Source organism: Cyprinus carpio, chromosome B23 (assembly GCF_018340385.1).
Source record: "Cyprinus carpio isolate SPL01 chromosome B23, ASM1834038v1, whole genome shotgun sequence".
Lineage (NCBI taxonomy): Eukaryota > Metazoa > Chordata > Actinopteri > Cypriniformes > Cyprinidae > Cyprinus > Cyprinus carpio.
Window position 1 is genome coordinate 25,074,112 of NC_056619.1, and position 19,108 is coordinate 25,093,219.

The following is a 19,108-nucleotide window of genomic DNA, read 5'->3' on the forward strand; positions in this document are numbered from 1 at the left end:
TTTATAACAGCTAAGGGGGTTTTAGGACAATGCCCTTTAGCTGTTATAAATTCACTGTAAACCACGGCTTCTTGGGGCTTATTGCTTTAATTGGTATCACTATCCCCTTAAAGAGTGGAATAGCATATACAGATCTAGGTGGTCAGGTTGTGGGAAAGTCCTGTTTTCCAGACCATATTTAGAGCAAGTTTAGATTGCAGTATTTTTCAGTCAGCTGCCTGGCCTGCTTAGCCATACATGCTCTGTTATGAAACCAGATTATACTTCAGTGTCAGAGGCATGCACAGACTTCTGCAGGGGAGAAATCACGCTCCCAGGGTACATGGGATAACCCTCGGTAGAAATGGTGTTCTTAGGGCACATCCACAGGGCCGAAAGGGCACTTTAGCGTTGTTGATTAAGGGGCCAGTGGCTCGTATCCCCCACCTCCACCTGCTGTGCATGCCACTATTCAGTGTATTAATAGTGTGCACCAGATGAGTGAATTTACTGCACAATAAATATGTGCATACTGACAAAGTCAACAGAGGAAACTCAGAGAGCCTACATGGGGTTAAGCTAATGAAAATAACACAGGATCTAAATTAAATGCATCATAAATCTTATGTGGTGCTGTAATACATTCATTTGGTAGACTTTTTTAAACACAGCACCTTACAGTGCATTCAATATATATATTGTATTAGTTCACTTGGAATTAAATCTATGACCTTAGCATTGTTAGTACAATGTTAAACTACAAGAAGATAAATTTACCTACCCCCCCCCCCCAAAAAAAAAGAATAAACAAAGAAAAAGTTTTTTTTTTTTTTTTTTGTGATGTTATGTAAGTTTGTTTCATCATCTGCTGTCCAAAATGGAAATTACATTGCTCATGCAAAAGAGAAATAAATAAATCAACTCTTGTAAGAACATTTTATATATTTGGTCTTTTTACACACTCCTGTTCATTATTTTTTCCTTGAAAGAACTTAATAATCTTATTTATCAACATGCATTATGTTTGTTGTGCATCATATTGATAAAAACAATTGAGACTTTTATATTATTTACATTTTTATATTTATTTTACAAATGATTTTTCTTTGAAGGATTCTGAAGGATCATATGACATTGAAGACTGGAGTGATGGCCGCTGAAAATTCAGCTTTGTAATAATAATAATAAGAAGAAATAATTTGTTTCATTTATATAGCGCTTTTCTAGACACTCAAAGCGCTTTACAATGTTGGGGGGAGGGGTTTCTCCTCATCCACCACCAGTCTGCAGCATCCACCTGGATGATGGGACGGCAGTCATAGTGCGCCAGAACACCCACCACACACCAGGTTATTGGTGGACAGGAGACAGAGTGATGCAGCCAATCAGCAGATATGGGGATGATTAGGAGGCCATGATAGTCAGAGGCCAATGGGTGAATTTGGCCAGACTGCCGGGGTTACTCTTTTTTTTTTCAAAGGACATCCTGGGATTTTAAATGACCACAGAGAGTCAGGACCTTGGTTTAACATCTCATCTGAAGGACGGTGCTTGTTGACAGTATAGTGTCCCCATCACTATACTGGGGCATTAGGACCCACACAGACCACAGGGTGAGCACCCCCTGCTGGCCTCACTAGCACCTCTTCCAGCAGCAACCTAGTTTTCCCAGAAGGTCTCTCATCCAGGTACTAACCAGGCTTGACCCTGCTTAGCTTCAGTGGGCAGCCGGTTTTGGGCTACAGGGTAATGGAAATAACTTACATTTTAAAATATAGTAAAATAGAAAACAGTTATCTTAAAATGTAATAATATTTCACAATATTACTGTTTTTACTGTATTTTTGATCACATAAGTCCAGTCTTTGTAAGCATAAAAGGCGTCTATCAAAAACTTTCAAAAATCTTACCAATCCCAAATGTCTGAAAGGTAGTGTCTGTGCACAAATGGATTCCTATGTATGTTAACCATTTGATGACTTCCATAGAAACATGTCAGCATTTGTAGGCAAATCATTTCACTCTACCTATCAGATACTAATAGGTTTATTAGCTTCATCATCCTCTTTCGGCTTTGATGCATAACACTGTCAAAGAGAATGACCAGTAGGAGATATAATGAAACCCAAACTTCTCAGTGTTTCTTTGACCTTTAATACCAATGCTTGAGCCAGAGATTGATCTATCCTGAATTGAACTATGACTGACTGGATTACGCAGCACAGCTACTTTTTTCTTTGACCTTTAATATCAATGCTTGAGCCAGAGATTGATCTATCCTGATTGAACTATGCAGCTCTTACATGCTGTATTCACAAATTGAAATTCAGCTGGTTTGCAGCTGCTCCGCACACAAATCTTCTTGGTTTACTTCTCAGTAATGAGCAAAGCATTAATTATGTCTTCACATTAACATCTTCAGCCTTGCATACGGACACAATATGCTGTTTGATAGAAAATGCTTCACAGATTTGAGTGAATGATAAACTTGTTTCCTTATTTGAACCTTTCTAATAGTCCAAAAATGAAAATTTGCTGGAAATTTACTCACCCTCTGGCATTCCAACATGAGTTTGTTTTTTAATCAGAACAGATTTGGAGAAATTTAGCATTACATCAGTTGCTCACCAATGGATCCTCTGCGGTGAATGGGTGCCGTCAGAATGAGAGTCCAAACAGCTGATAAAACATCTCAATAATCCATAATTAATCAAAGTCATACATTAGTGGTGTGTTTTTAATAAACAAATCCAACATTAAGACGGTTTTAACTTAAAACCATTGCTTCTGGCTCATCTGGGAGTCAGTAGTAACATATGCACACATCAAGCGCCATTTAGAAACAAAAACAATCCATGATAGTTCTAAAGAAATATGTCAGTGAGAAGACACTTTTATTTATTTATTTATTTAATTTTTTTATTTTTGCTGGAGGAAGTGCTATTATAGATTACGTAATTTTATTTTGGCCAGAAGTGACCGTTTAAAGTTAAAACACCGTAATGATGGATTTGTTTTTGCAGATGGACTGGAGTCTGTTGGACTCTCATTCTGACGGCACCCATTCACTGCAGAGGATCCATTGGTGAGCAAGTGATGCAATGCTAAATTTCTCCACATCTGTTCCGCTGAAAAAACAAACTCATCTTGGATGGCCTGAGGGTGCATATATTATCAGAACATTTTTAATTTCAGGGGGAAGTATTCCTTTAAATCTTTAGTGAACTCTAACAAGGTCTTTAAAAAAGATGTGACGCATTATTCAAGACCTAAATACCCTTGCTAATCTAGTAGAGGTTATGTGTAGAGAGTCTGACATAATCAAACCTCATACCTCACTCCAGACTTAAACGATTAACCTTGAAGGTTGTGTAATCGCATTGCTGTTTCCTATCAGAGATCATGTCTGGAATCACTCATACATTTGTTCAGAAAGATCTTGAGTGATCATTCAAAGGTATAGAATGGACACATCACAACCATTTGTTTTGTGAGATGTGTAAACAAGGTTAATGGAAGGTTATGGTTTTGGTTGTAATTTGTCATGCTGTGGTTTCACATGTTATAATTCATACATGATGAAGAGAGCTTTAGAATTTTGATTGAGCTTACTGTTCAATACCAATACAAGTGTGCTGATATACAATTATAGTTATTAAGATTAGTAAGTGGAATGCTGAAAATTTTAAGATGTTTCCGTATTTCGGACCAGACTGACATTATAATGAGTCTCACCCTATCTCATCTGGATCTATGTACATTTCTAGAAGCTCTGAGGTCAGAGAAGCCATATATTGGTTTTAGCGTACTGCTATTGCCTTGGATATTTTCCAGCTAACTGCACAGCAGGCACTTTAAAACACATAAATTATATCTGCACAAATTCCTGGTTCTGACTCTGGGTTGAGTGAAGAAATGAATTCTGGGTTACGCTAAGTGGACAGTTGCTTTCTGAAGTCTGCAGTTTAGTGCATTTTGCACATTGCGCAATGCACAAACACTCCACAGGAATCCAGTCTGGAAAAAGTCTTGCCAGGATGTTGATATGGGGTTGTTACGGTGGTTTTTGATGGGTTGCTATGCAGTTGCTAGGGTATTCTGGGTGGTTGGTTGCTTACTGGCTAGAGTTGTTTTGTTGTATTGTTTACCAAGTATAAATCATATGACCGATGGCTTAGAAAAGTCAAAGCAATTCTAAATTATTTTACTGCTCAGAAATGAGGTATAATGGATTATAGGTTATGAAGTAACTGCTCATCATACACTTTATCTCTCTCATAAACAAACAGTGCATCACCTCCTCAAGTGTGCTGCCATCTACTGGTTTCATGGAGATCCTGCATTCATCTAAATCCCCTTTCAACGTCTTTGCCATAAATCTGTTGAATGCTTTTAATTAGAGTATGAATGGAAGCCAATTAAAGTTTGTGTGTAGTGCATGTGTTTGCTTTTTATTAAGTGCAGACACATGATAGCACTTATGAAATTACCTCTTTGGATAGTCCCATATGTACAAGGATACAAAAAAAAAATAGCAGGTCAGATGTGAAAAGATGTTTTCCATTTTTTTAAAGCTTTGTTTGACACGACAACCCTGCACACAGGGAGAAATATTGGATCAGGCCACACAATGTATAAACAGATGTTGAGAAAAAACAAGAACCAAGTCAAGAATAAAATAATTTTAAAAAAGATATCTTGTTACAAAATATCATTGATCAGCCTGGATTAAAAAGGTTTGACAATAAACCCAGCCTCCCTTAAAGGGATAGTTCAGCCAAAAATGAAAATTCTCATTACTCACCCTTGTGTTGTTCCAAATCCGTAAGACCTTTTTCATCTTTGGAACACAAATTAGTATATTCTTGATAAAATCTGACATCATCATTTTATGGAGCTACAAGAATACTTTTTGTGCACAAAGAAAACAACCTTTTCTCGTCTGTGTCAGTCTTCGACAAGCATTCAAGAGAGTACCACGCATGTAGCACTGCTGATGCAGGAGCCTGCGTTCTGACGTAGAACCCGGATGCTCTGCACCTTGTTTACAACAGAGGAATGCACACACACGCGTTTTAGTACTCTCAGGAATGTGCATAAAAAACTGACATAGAAGAGAAGGAATTGTTGAATAAAGTCTTTATTTTTGCTTTCTTTGCACACAAAAAGTATTCTTGTAGCTTCATAAAAGTAAGGTTGAATCACAGATGTCACATGGACTATTTTAACTATGTCTTTACTACCTTTCTGGGCAAAATTATCTTAATTTGTGTTTCGAAGATGAACAAATGTTTTACGGGTTTGGAACAACATAAGTGTGAGCAATTACTGACAGAATTTACATTTTTTTGGTGAACTATCCCTTTAAATTCCTTCATTGTTTAAATCTTTGTGCTGTGCTGAAACTCCTTTACCTAATAATAAATTATGCAATATTATCACCAAATTTTGGATTCAATCTTTTTGTCAACTTGTTTTTCTTCAGTTACCACAGGTTCTGTTTTCAGGCCTCATTTATTTGAGCTGATACACCTCAGCCTTTAGGTACAAAAAATGGACGAAAATTTTTTGTGATAATTTTACCAGTGTTCACTCAAAAATGAGGTGCAATGCTCGATCAAAGAGGCCTACGAACAATCAGTTACAAAAAAAAAACAAAACCATGCTAATTGAAAGAAAGCAAGTTGACAAAGAAATTATAGGCCCACATGATAATAAAAATATCAATATTGTAATACATTGTGTGAGCAAAGTAAATAATTTGATCCAAATTAACAAGAAAATGAATTATCAAAAAAAATAAAAACCTCCAAGCCCCAAAATGAATAGAAAAAAGAAAATCCTCTTTGGGTCAAAATGACTGGAACATGACATAAAAAATTATATAGAGATTTGCAAGCCCTATTTTGAAGAGGTTAAAGGGATACTCCACCCCAAAATGAACATTTTGTCATTAATCACTTACCCCCATGTCGTTCCAAACCCGTAAAAGCTCTGTTCGTCTTCGGAACACAACTTAAGAAATTCTGGATGAAAACCAGGAGGCCTGTGACTGTCCCATAGACTGCCAAGTAAATAACAGTGTCAAGGTCCATAAAAGGTATGAAAGTCGTTGTCAGAATATTCCATTTGCCATTAGACGTGCAATCTGTGCCACAAGGATGCGCTGTTTTCTTTCAAATCAAAGCTAAATACACGTAGAAATAACGCATCCTTGTGGCGCAGATGATACAGAAGAGCATACGCAGCATACAGTTATATGAAGAGACACAGAGGAGACTGTTGACAAAGGAATTATTGAATAAAGTCATTATTTTTGTTTTCTTTGCTTACAAAAAGTTTCCCCGTCACTTCATATAACCCAGATTGCACGTCTGATGGCAGATGGAGTATTCTGATGACGACTTTCACACCTTTTATGGACCTTGACACTGTTATTTACTTGGCAGTCTATGGGACAGTCACAGGCCTCCCGGTTTTCATCCAAAATATCTTAAATTGTGTTCTGAAGACGAACAGAGCTTTTACAGGTTTGGAACAACATGGGGGTAAGTGATTAATGACAACATTTTCATTTTGGGATGGAGTATCCCTTTAAGTCACAATCTAGTTTCCACATCTTCCTCACTGCCTACACATCTCTGGAGCCAGAGCTCAAGTTGTCTTGACCTGTTTTTGGGTGGAGTTGATGAGGTGTATGAACAGGTAAAGGTGTGCGTAGGTGCGTTCTCATCTATCTACCCCTTAAAACATTTGCAACACAGCTGTTGTGGAATTAACACGAAATACTAATCTAGCCTGCATAATGCTGAAGAAAACGCAAGCCTCGGCCGACGTGGACGCGTCGCGCATTCTTGTGAAGGGGCCCGAGTTCTTGAGGAGACAGATGGAGCGAGAAAGCGAGGCGAATAAAGGACGCGTCAGTGCGGTGGAGAGGTTGGCAGCCACTAAACCTCAATATGTAAAAAGCCAACAAGTGGTCGGTTCCACTCAGGAACCGGTTATCAACATCGGGTCTGCCTCCGTGAGCAGCCGAGGGTCTTCAAACGGACACGGTTCCGTTAATAACACCGCTAATGTTGATGTTGAGGATATACAGTCGCCTGAAGAAGATAATAATGTGGTGAGACGGAGCAGCTCGAAGAAACGAGACTCGATTTTACTATACAGACAAAAGTGTGAACTCTTAAGGGGATCGCCTGGCGGGACTAGGAGATTGATTAAAAAGTCGCTATTCCCCATTAAAGACAAGACAAATGCGTTTTCGGAGGCGCGCGGTGGTGAATGCGCCACGCGTAAAGCCACTCGGGTAACTTTATCCATCTCAAACGGGCACTCAGGTGAGGCAAACGGTGAGCCGAAAGGACCTCCTCACAGGAAAGTAACTGAAACCCAGGAGCACGAGCGCAGGAGCCGGAGGGGGGTGGCGCGCTCCAGCTCCGACATCAGCTCGCGCTACTCGAAAAACTTCGCGGACTTCGACGCGTTCTTCAAATACTGCGGGCTCGAGGGTGACGTCGTCGAGTCCCTGGGCAGAGAGAACTTCTCCGCGCGCTCGGAAGACCTCGGCTCCAAAATCCGGAGCATCAGTGTCTCGACTTCGGATGACGGGTTCTCGAGGAGCAGCGACGGCCTGCAGGAGGATGAGCTGCAGGAGACTTCGCGTCAGGGGTCGTCGGTGGTCGAGCGCAACGCTCGGATCATCAAGTGGCTTTACAGTTGCAGAAATGCGGCGGAGTCGGGAAAGACTCTTCGAGATCTGGATTAATTTGGGTCGTGTTAAAAGCGACGTCATGTCTGCAGTATGTCTGTTAAAGATCGCTTGATCTGGAAAGCATCTGCTGTGTACAAACATCTGACAGATGTCTCTCAGATATCAGTTTTACATACATTCTAAATCATAAACATCTTGAAGACATCTAATAAACGTCTATCTGCCATCTGATAGACGTCATATTGCAGATGAGCAAACACTCTAAAAAATACATCTTGCAGATGTCAAATAGACGTCTCTGTGATGCACCCTTGACTCTGTAAACATCTTCGTATTTAGCCAATTAGGGACGCTCTCTGCCTGAATTCCCTTTATATTCAACTAACTGGCTAATTCACTATTTCTTATGAGGTTTTAGAATGGTGGTTTAAGATTTGTGAGTAGGTCTGTGGTTAATGTTTTGTTGTGCAATTGCATACATTTATACCTTACAACTGAAAGGGGAAGTCGTGGCCTAATGGTTAGAGAGTTTGACTCCTAACCCTAAGGTTATGGGTTCGAGTACACCAGTTGTGTCAATAGCACAACTGAGGTGCTCTTGAGCAAGGCACTGAACCCCTAACTGCTCCCCGGGCGCCGCAGCATAAATGGCTGTCACCCTGCTCCGGGTGTGTGTTCACGGTGTGTGTGTTCACTGCTGTGTGTGTGCACTTTGGATGGGTTAAATGCAGAGTACGAATTCTGAGTACTTGGCTGTATGTCATCTCACATAACAAATTGCTATTTAGGGACAACCACAGTTTCGTCAAGCACATACACGTCCTTAGTTTTAGTCTTTATTTAGCAGCTTGTTAGTGTGTAATTTATGTTGACATTAATATTTCTTAAGGGAATGCTAAGTACAGACCATATTTTACTCATAAATCAAAAACCGCCATTCTAAAAACCCATAGGAAATTCCAAAATGGTTGAAAAATGGCTAATTACCTTGCTGGTTTTAGGACCTCAAACTGCTGTATTGGTTTAGCGGTTTTGGTTAAGCCTTTTGTACATGCCAGTACTTGATCCTGGTTAGGTTATGTATTCCACTACCTAGATATCATGTTACTTGATTTTGTAATATATTAAAAGTCAGATTTGTTTTTTGGAAAATAATTTTTGTTGCATGTTATTTTAGTAGTGTTATGTGAAAACCACCTTTGCACATGAATCTATGGATACAGTATAGTTTACAGAGACAAATGACGTTCAAGCCTGTCAGCTATGGAATGCAGAGGGTAGCACCTGGCCCTGAGATATGGAAAGATATGGCTTCAAACAAGCACTTCTGTCCATTGTTGTGCAACAACGGAAACGGTGAACAAAAAGCAAGTACATTCAAACCCAATGTGGGTGTATTTAATTTGTGCCACTGTCACTTTAGTCCAAAGACTAGGTGTCTGTTTATTCCGTCTGACTGCTGACTGTCTAGTCATATCTTCTCTGACTCAATATGCCTTGCAAATATGAAATGGTATATTTTAAGTAACTTGATAAAGTGTATGCATTGCTGAGTCAAACAACGTGACACTCTATATGCAAAAATGCTATGTATGATCATATGTATCAGTCAATAAAACATTTTCTTACATTTCTAGCACTGTTACTGTTATCTAAAAAAGTATGCAGTTTTCATTAGTATTTGTAAATCTGTTGGGTTATAGCTCTTGTATTTTAAAATATTTCAAGTAGATAATGGCACAAGAATGACTATAAATGCATATTTATAGTGAAAAAAACAACACAGGTTTTACAGATGTAACTTAACTGAACCTGGTGCTTTTTATTGTCATTCTGCACATGACTGAAGATTTGGCAACCAGCAGTTTTTTTTATTTCTCTTCCTTCTTTACCCATTGTATGCAGTGTTTTCGCACGCACACAAAACTTACCCCTCTGGCCTCTCAAATGCAGACTGTGGCAGGCTAGATCTTGCAGAGGGAGTGTTCGTGGCCTTTACACTACTTTAAATATTTTTTGGAAATGCAAGGTTTTTTGGCTTCCAGTTGTGGACGCATGTCAGATTTTTTTTTTTTTTTTTTTGCTTTACATATATAAACTGACAAGTTTTTCTAAACACGTCAAAAACAAAAGCAGCATGCATGACTGTTCTTGGCATTTCTCTCTTTTACAAAAATTATTAATTACTAAGAAACAATTTAGTTGAGGTCCATTCTATTTAGATGGTAAAAATTAAAAATTATTCAGGATTCATGAAGCCTCACTGGAACATAATAATTTATTGGCACTACACACACACACACACACACACACACACACACACACACACACTCAAGTTACTTGCTTCAAAGCATTTATGTGCACAGTATGTAATTTTCTGCTTGAGTTTCTCACTGGTTCAAATGGCATGCCTTCTAATACCCTGCAGCCTGGTGTGCACTTTCATCTAGGTGGGGGTTTACCTGACACAAATATGAGTCAGATGTCACATAAGGAAACTGACGTAAGGCCTATATCTCAGTAAGGACGTAGTTCACCCATAAATGAAAAATTCTCATCATTTGCACACCCTCCAGCTGTTCCAAAATCATATGAGTTTCTTTCTTCTGTTAAACACAAAAGAAGATATTTTGAAGAATGTTGGTAACCAAACAGTTGACGGCAGCCATAGTATGGAAAAAAAAAAAATACTATGAAAGTCAATGGGGACATGTTTGGTCAACTGTTTGGTTATCGACATTCCTTAAAACATCTTCTTTTGTGTTCAACAGATACAGGTTTGGAGTTAATGACGACAGAATTTTCATTTTTGGGTGAACTATCTATTCTAAGTCAAATGACCAAATAGTTGTTTTCTGTAGCAGATAGCTAGAGACCTAGTTAGGAAATAGTTTTGAATAGTGTCCTTCAAACAACATAAAATCTATCCAGTATTGCCATATTTGGTTATAACTGTTGAATGAACACAAAGAAACCACACTGACACACATTCAGATAAAGATTAACTATACAGTATAATAAAGACAGGTTTTAGTTTAACTGTTCTGAGGACAAGGGTCAACTTTTTTTATTTTATGTAAGACCTCATCTTATGTACTTCATCAATGCACACAAAATAATAAATAAAATAAACAAACAAACTCAAATTTAAATATAATATTAAAAATACAATATTACTTAATAAGTATTAAAATGCAATATAATACAATTGTATAAATACGATAAAATACAAAAATACATTAGAAATAAGACATTTAAAATTAAGAACGTACATCTTAACTTTTTTTTAAGCTGCTGGTCATTGTCTTGTTTTTTTTTATTTTTATATAATTTGGTTTTTATCGAACAAAGCTTTGTACTCACGGCTGGCTGATGGGATTACAAATAAACCTATTTATTCCTTCTATCTAAAACCAAGCAGTGAAATGTTTACTTCAGTTGATTCCATCATTCATTCTCCACATTTCCCTTCCCCCATCACAAAATCAAAACATGACAACATGTGCAGCGTCTGTGTCACGTGTAAGAAACTGCAGCGGCAGAGAGCTCGGAATAAATCGGTCAGTGATCGACAGGGCCGAGGACCAATCAGCTTTGGAATACCGGGTAGCAACAGAATAAATACAAACACGGCGGCCAATCACAAACGACGAGAGGCGTGACTTACATTCCGCTTTTCTGAATGTTTACTTCCGTCAATATTCAAAGAAAGCAGAAAATTATCACCATAACAAAGGACTCGCTGTAAGTAAAGTTAAATATACGTTTATTATGAATACAAATACAGGATTTTGCGAGTAAAACAACGATAGAGGTAGAGATTTGAGCTGTCTATAGTGTTTTGTCGACGCTTAAAAAGATAAGGTCCTTTGCAGGGTTTGTATTTGAGACAATTTATTAGCATTAGTTGTTCAAGGAGCCAGAGCTCATCTACAGTTTACAAATTAACATCAAAATGCGTAATTTTTGTTTTTACAAAAACAAGGTTGTGAAATAAGGCTCTTAAGCCTTGAATGACTGTTATTGTGTGTTGTCTGATCAGATCAGGATGATATTGTTTCATCACGTGATGTGTGATAAGCCTTTGTTGAGGTATAATGGTTTGAGATAAGAGTCTCTTGTATTCAGATCTCTGGAGCAGGTGGAAGAAGATGCCGTTCTTGGGCCAAGATTGGAGATCACCAGGCTGGAGCTGGATCAAAACTGAGGACGGCTGGAAACGCTTTGAATATTTCAACCACAAACTGGGAGACAACATCAATGAACTTTCCTTGGAAGAGTAAGAAATGCTTCAGTGTAATGTAGTGACAGTTCTAGGGTGATAGTTTTGGGGTTCAAATCTACAACCTTTCAGTTATCTTTAACCACACGGCTACACCAGCTCAGAAAAGCATTGAGGAACAGTCTAAAAAGGAAGTGTGTATGTGGCATGTGGGAAGTCAGGTATCCGTGTTTAGAACTGGTGTGTGTTATTTTCACCGTCTGTGGTTATTGTCTGGAGTAGCGTAGAATTATAGACAGCTGTGAACTGGTTTTGGATGTATTCAGACAAAGATACACTGACTGAGCTAAAAACACCTTAGTCTGACCATGCTGTCATGGAAACAAACCTGAGGTCGGTCAGACAGACTACGAGGAAACGTGAACATGCATCACATGTGATCTCAGTGTTAAATTTCACTAGACAACAGAGCGAACACTCACCTGTGTAAGCTAAAACGTCTTTAGATCTTCAGAACTCATTTAGCAATACTTGGATTAATAATTAAAGAGAATCTGCATTGGTTTGTTTATTTGCACTAATGTAGGTTTTATTGCATTTTGTGTCAAGTTTATGTGTACTAGTTAGTGCTCCTAGCAGATAACAATCTAAATTGCTTGCTTGCCATCTGTTTATCACACGATCATATACTTTATCATATACCTTTTGTAGGTCATTCTGAATAATATGGCTTAAAAGGAAATGTAATGTCTGAAGCGTATTTTGTTATAGTCATACTAAACTTTACCGTATTAACTTTACAGATTGGACAATGACAAGGAGAATGTCTACGTGGGAGACGTCTGTGAAGTAGCTGCCAAGAAGAGAAAAAAAGACTTGTTCAACAACAACACTAAGTCACAGTGTAAAAATGATATAATATTTTATTACACCACACTTAATTATCACAACAATGATCTCAAACGTCACAGTAAATTGGAGATTTTTGGGAGAATGGACAATTATGTTGTTTAGTGGTCATTATGTAAAAATGAAATACAACAGAATGCTGACCAATCAGAATGAATTTTTCATTAGAGCTGTGAAATTATTAATAATCAATCATACCAAACTACAAGTCTAGTCAGATTTAATTATGTAGTGCTTTAAAAAAAAACAGATGCAATGATCTCAATTTTAATAGTTTTCAATAGATTTCAATGAATGATTTTTAATAGTGATTTAAAAAAAAAAAATCACTAAAAATTTTTTCTTTTGATAATGCCACATCAGAATTTTTCCAGAGGTGTGTAATTATTACTTATTAAGTATTTTCCATTATGCATAATTACATAACACTTAATTATCAGTTTGGTGTTCATTATACAAAAGTATATGACCACAGAATGCTACAAGTGTCCAATCAGAATCAAGTTTCCTAGAGAGCTGTGCAATGATTACTAATTTTCATTCCGAATTTTCATTCCATTTAGAATTTTCACATACCTTTAAAGTTCTAGTATATAGATGAAATATATTTTATTATTTTTCTCAGTTTTGTTCCAGGAGAGGTGGATCTACGTTCAGAAGGAGAGTACGCGAGAGGTGAGATGAATTATGTCATAGCATCAACATGTACAGTACAAGACTCAAAGAGTAGCAAACAAACAACATGAGTCATAGAATGTTTAATATCATTGTTTATACATCACAGTTCTCCCATCAGTAGTCTCTTCCAGCATTTGTCAAATGTGAACCGTGTGTTTGTTGTTGCAGAGGCATGGGTACTGTACGCTTGGTGAGGCCTTCAATCGTCTAGACTTCTCCAGCGCCATTCAGGATGTGAGGCGATTCAACTATGTGGTCAAAGTAAGAAAGTTCCGCCCTTTGCTGAACAATTGCAAGAATGCCTCTCTCTATTTGATTTACTTACTCTGCTTTCCTTCTGTATCCTCTCTGACTTAATCCACTTTGTTTACTTCTCTTAGCTTCTGCAGTTGATTGCCAAATCCCAGCTGACGTCTTTGAGTGGAGCTGCTCAGAAAAACTATTTCAATGTCCTGGAGAAGATTGTGAGAAAAGGTGAGCTGATCTTTTTTTTTTGGACTTTATTAAGTTGCATAGAAATATTGTCCTTATATATGTGCTTATACAAATATACATGTATGTTTGTTTGTTTGTTTGTTTGTTTGTTTGTTTTAATTGCGCAGTTCTGGATGACCATCAGAACCCACGACTGGTCAAGGCGTTGCTAAATGATCTAAGCTCCACACTCTGCATCCTCATCCGAGAAGTTGGGAAGTCTGTGCTGATTGGCAACATCAACATTTGGGTCTGCCGTTTAGAAACCATCTTAAACTGGCAGCAGCAGCTCAACAGTTTACAAATTCCAAAGGTAGTCTTTTCATCATTTTCTTAAGGGTTAGGCATGGGCTAAAGTGGGTCAGTGGGTTTTCTGAATGAGCACTGAAAAATAAATAAATGAATTTGTATTAATGCACAGATCAGTTTCACAGTCAACACACATCTATATATCATGTATAAACAAACTTTAATTATAAATCAATAAACTATAAGCATTTATTATATAAAAAAGATATATAATTAATATAAAATAATAAACAACCTTTAATTATAAATCAATAAACTAATAAATAATTAAACAAAAAAAAATAAAAAACATAAAAATAATATACAAATTACTAAAAAAGGGTCATGAAAACTACTTTTTCTGAGATTTTAGCAGAGGTGTTTGTGTCGCACATCATAGAAGACAATGTTAGCATCCAATAATTTTAACTGTTGGAGAAAACTGGTTAATTTTAAACTTTTTTGCACTATTTTCATCTTCCGGGTTTAAAACCTACATTGTGTTGACGTCACAATTCGTGACGTAGCAGTGGACTATAGTACATAGATGACGAGGCAGTGTCTATTAAAATTATTCATGAGACTGCATGTTCTTATCCTATGAGAAGACGCTTCGCTTAATTATTCACAACCGCATGTGTTGATTCGCTATGACAGACGTTTCATACTGTGACATGACATCGCACACATCAACTGAGAGAAACGTTCATGGATTGAAGAAGAGTGTTTGTTTTTGTTCTGTAATAAGAGTTCGAGCACAAACACGATTCATTCACTTGGTGAGCATAACCATTTTTCCGTCAAAAGCTTATATAAATACCTCAGAATAAAGCCTTAAAAGTTCTCAAAAATAGTAATCTATTTTCATCAAGCATCAAATTTCAAAACACATAACAACCACCATTTAAGGCCAAATTACTAAATATTATAAAAATGCAGAAAAATAGTAATCGATGGTCTTGTTGCAGCAAGTTTCAAATGGCATGACACTGAGTGACCTCCCTTTGCACATGCAAAGCAACATCCTGTATAAATTTAGTGATGCCTGTGACATCATCAATCTGGGACAAGCCACACCAACACTGCACATGCTCAGTGAGGACCGGCAACTGTGGAAGAAACTGTGCAAGTTTCATTTTGCTGAGAAACAGGTGAGGAATAATGACTTTATTAAGTCATTCATAAACAGTCCTAATTGGATGATTCATCGGTTAGAGATACTGTCATTACCATCACACACAAATCCACATATACTGTATCAATATTTCAAGTAGTCGTACTTCAAATTGAAGAATTGCCCATGTATAATTGTCTGTTTAAGCACTTAATAATAATCATTTATCTGAGATTGTTTAATATGAATCGCCTTGGAGATTAAAAATAACTGAAAGTTGGGTCAGTGACCTAATTTGACCACGAGATGGCAGTCAGGCTTGTTCCTCACAGAGCTCTGTTTGTGTGTTCAGTTCTGCAGGCACTTGATTCTGTCAGAGAAGGGCCATGTGGACTGGAAGCTGATGTTTTTCACACTTCGGAAATACTACCCTCAGAAAGAACAGTACGGAGACACGCTGCAGTTCTGCAAGCACTGTAGCATCCTCTTCTGGAATGTAAGAAATCCTTATTTAAATGTTAAACATTCTGGTCTGTGAATAAACAGCAAGACATCCCTCCTTGTTACTATTTAGATTCAAGTGCTCTTCTCAAACTTTTCCCTTGTTGAAGCCCTGTACAGTATGTGCACACTTGATTGCTCTTACACTTGCATGATTTTTTTGTGTGTGCAAATATCTTCTATAATTGCAGTTTGTGGGCAGAAAACCTTATAGCCACAATTATCAACATACAAGCCTCAGTTTGTTCCAGTCATCTTTTTTTTAAATATAGGGGACCAGTATATACTCTCTACCCTTAAAACATTTGGGGTCAGTAAGATGTGTTAAATGTTTTTGAAATGTCTCTTATGCTTATCAAGTCTGAGCAAATGTTAATTTTTTTAGTGAACTCTTCCTTTAAGGCCTCAGTCTTTTTACTGGGCACAAAAAAGTGAAGTAGTATTGTGCAATGTTTAAAATATTTTCAAAACCGAAGAACTATTTAAAATAAGGGTTGAATATATTTTCAAATGTTATTTATTTATGTGATGTCAAAGCAAAATCAGTTATTGCTTCAGTCATAAGTGTCAGAAATTTCGTATTATTATAAATATTGAAAACATTTCCTATTTCTGTTGTGATGCATGTTTTTCAGGATTCCTTGATGAATACAAAGGTCATACGAAAAGCATTTATTCGAAATAGAAATCTTTTGTAGCATTGTAAATGTCAGTACTGTCACTTTTGATCAATTGAATGCATTTTTGTTGAAAAAAGTATTAATTTATTGACGAAAATATTCTTTCTTGCCCCAAATGTTTGAACAGTAGGGTATTTAAAATAATAGCTTATTCACATAAATGACAGAAGTTGAAAAATGAAGGCTCACTTTTAACATATTTATTTTCATTTCGAAAAAGTTTAATTTCAACACTATCGGGTTATTTCTATTCAGTTTACCCTCTGTAATAGCAGCACTCTTCCTGTACCCTTTGACCTTTTATTTTTTCCTGTTCTCCTCCTGGTCCCTTATCTCCTAAAGGACAGACACCTGGCTTTGATCTTTAAGGTACATGCTAAATCTTATATGAGTGTGCCAGCGTTTTGAAATTAGAGTCTGTAAACAAAATTCAGTCATTTTTTTTTCTTTTTCTCATCACTGTTTCTGTCCATCATTCTGTCTTGCACTTCAGTCCATTCAAATCAGCTGGACTTTATCAGTCTTTTGTATTCCTTTAATATTTGAGCTGACATATTTATCTAAATGTTTTTTCCATTTGCTTTTTTTATGTCGTCAGTATGTTCCATAACACTATACACTAATGCTAATCACATGAACATACATACAATCACCATTATTTTTGCTAATACTAATTAGGAATTTAAACAAACCTCTAACGTATAACATTGCGGTGTGTAACTGACAGTGCTAGATAGTAACTGGTTATATGTAATCTGGATTAGGTTACAGTGTCTGTAAAAATAATATGATAAACAAATTAGGCCAAAAGTAATCTAAAAGTAGTCCAAATACATGATCTAAAATGTGTAATGTAATACTTTTTTAACTAGTACAAATCAGTAATGGGCTACAATTTACCCAGCACTGGTACCCAGAACATCTTAGAATATTAAGATGTTTTTCACACTAAGAAAACAAGGTTATTTTAAGAACTGTTCACTGAAAGCCTCTTTGGGGAACCCAGAATGGTTTTTCACAGGAACTGTTTATTTTTAAGAGGGAAAAGGGACCCTAGCAACCAACCAGTGTTGCAGCGACTTCCTCAGAAAGTGTTTTAAACTGATTCTCTCTTTCCATCTCAGGACTCGGGACATCCTTGCACAGCGAACGACCCAGACAGCTGCCTCACCCCTGTCTCTCCTCAGCACTTCATAGACCTCTTCAAGTTCTGAAATTCAGAATGTTCTTGGACCTCTGACCTTTTGATCACCTCTAAGCAAGACTCTGAAACTGATCAAAGATTTTCGACTCTTCAACTCTGTGCTTCAAACCATGTCCTTTCCTTTAATGTTGCCCAGATAGTCAACGTTCAAACTTCAGAATATGTAACTAATAATTGAATTTTCTGTTGCCTCACCCAAACTTTAAGGGCTTATGGAAAGATGTCATAATATTAGTGTTTCTTTTGTATTGTCCTTTTTTTGTTTTCCTCATTGCGTTCTCAGAGAATTCATTTGTTCTTTAAGCACAGAAAGATGGGAGATGAACAGCAAAAAGAGGCGGGATATGTGAAGGATTGTTTGTAAAAAAAAAACAAAAAAAAAAAACTTGCTTTTGGGAAAGACGAACTGAAGCGAAAAGTGTGGGAGATCCTAAGCAGAGGTTATCTTGTCTTTTCATGTATGTATTTTAATTTCTATACCAATGAAATGCACGTCAGAAGTAGTCGTAGGTTAATGTTTACGTGGGTTCTCGTGTTGTTTTGTCATGCTGTGCGTATATATTTGATGCGTTAACACTAAAATGTACATTTTCTGCACAATACGACTTTTTACGATACACTTTTGTCAAACCTGTTGCGAGGGCAGACGGAAAATCTAATGAAAGCTTTGCTATTTATGAACAAATGTATTTTATATCCTTTCTTTGAACTTTGTAATATTCCTTTACTATTCCAGTAATATAGATGTCATTGAAATGGGTTAAGTGTAGGATGTGTTTGGTACTATCAAGCATTTGCAAGAAATATCGTTACCTAAAATAATTAAAACTTTTGGGAAATAGCCTAGGTCTTGTGATTTTTTTTTGGTGCCCAGAAAAAAGGCTGATATAGACCAAGGCCTGGGAATAGTTCACCAAAAATGTAAATTTGCTTAAAGGCATACTCCACCCCAAATTGAAAATGTTGTCATTAATCACTTACCCCCATGTCATTCCAAACCCGTAAAAGCTTAGTTCATCTTCAGAACACAATTTAAGATATTTTGGATGAAAACCGGGAGGCCTGTGACTGTCCCATAGACTGCCAAATAAATAACAGTGTCAAGGTCCTTAAAAGGTATGAAAGTCATCATCAGAATACTCCATCTGCCAAAATTTTCATTTTGGGGTGGAGTATCCCTTTAACATTTACAAACCTACAGTTCATCCAAGATGTAGGTGATTTTGTTTCTTCATCAGAACAGATTTGGAGGAATTTAGAATTATATCACTTGCTCACTAATGGATCCTCTGCAGTGAATGGGTGCCGTCAGAATAAGAGTCCAACCAGCTGATAAAAACATAAT

The 19,108-nt window shown here is 37.0% G+C and overlaps 2 protein-coding genes across 3 annotated transcripts; both read left to right on the forward strand.

Moving 5' to 3' along the window:
* The first annotated feature begins 6,572 nt into the window (after nucleotides 1-6,572).
* Nucleotides 6,573-9,323, forward strand: LOC109113213 (protein FAM110C-like). The gene has a single exon (XM_019125997.2). It carries the CDS (start codon nucleotides 6,785-6,787, stop codon nucleotides 7,745-7,747), a length of 963 nt encoding a protein of 320 aa, XP_018981542.1. The 5' UTR covers nucleotides 6,573-6,784; the 3' UTR covers nucleotides 7,748-9,323.
* Nucleotides 9,324-11,313: 1,990 nt separating this feature from the next.
* On the forward strand, nucleotides 11,314-18,605 carry LOC109113216 (F-box only protein 25). Of its 2 annotated transcripts, XM_042750651.1 has the most exons (11): nucleotides 11,314-11,437; nucleotides 11,822-11,972; nucleotides 12,719-12,819; nucleotides 13,450-13,499; nucleotides 13,671-13,763; nucleotides 13,883-13,976; nucleotides 14,105-14,289; nucleotides 15,233-15,415; nucleotides 15,731-15,874; nucleotides 16,902-16,928; nucleotides 17,684-18,605. In XM_042750651.1, exons 2-11 carry the CDS (start codon nucleotides 11,845-11,847, stop codon nucleotides 17,771-17,773), a joined length of 1,095 nt encoding a protein of 364 aa, XP_042606585.1. In that variant the 5' UTR covers nucleotides 11,314-11,437; nucleotides 11,822-11,844; the 3' UTR covers nucleotides 17,774-18,605. The 2 variants fall into 2 exon arrangements, with proteins under 2 accessions (XP_042606585.1, XP_042606586.1); XM_042750652.1 differs by lacking the exon at nucleotides 16,902-16,928.
* The last annotated feature ends 503 nt before the right edge of the window (nucleotides 18,606-19,108 follow it).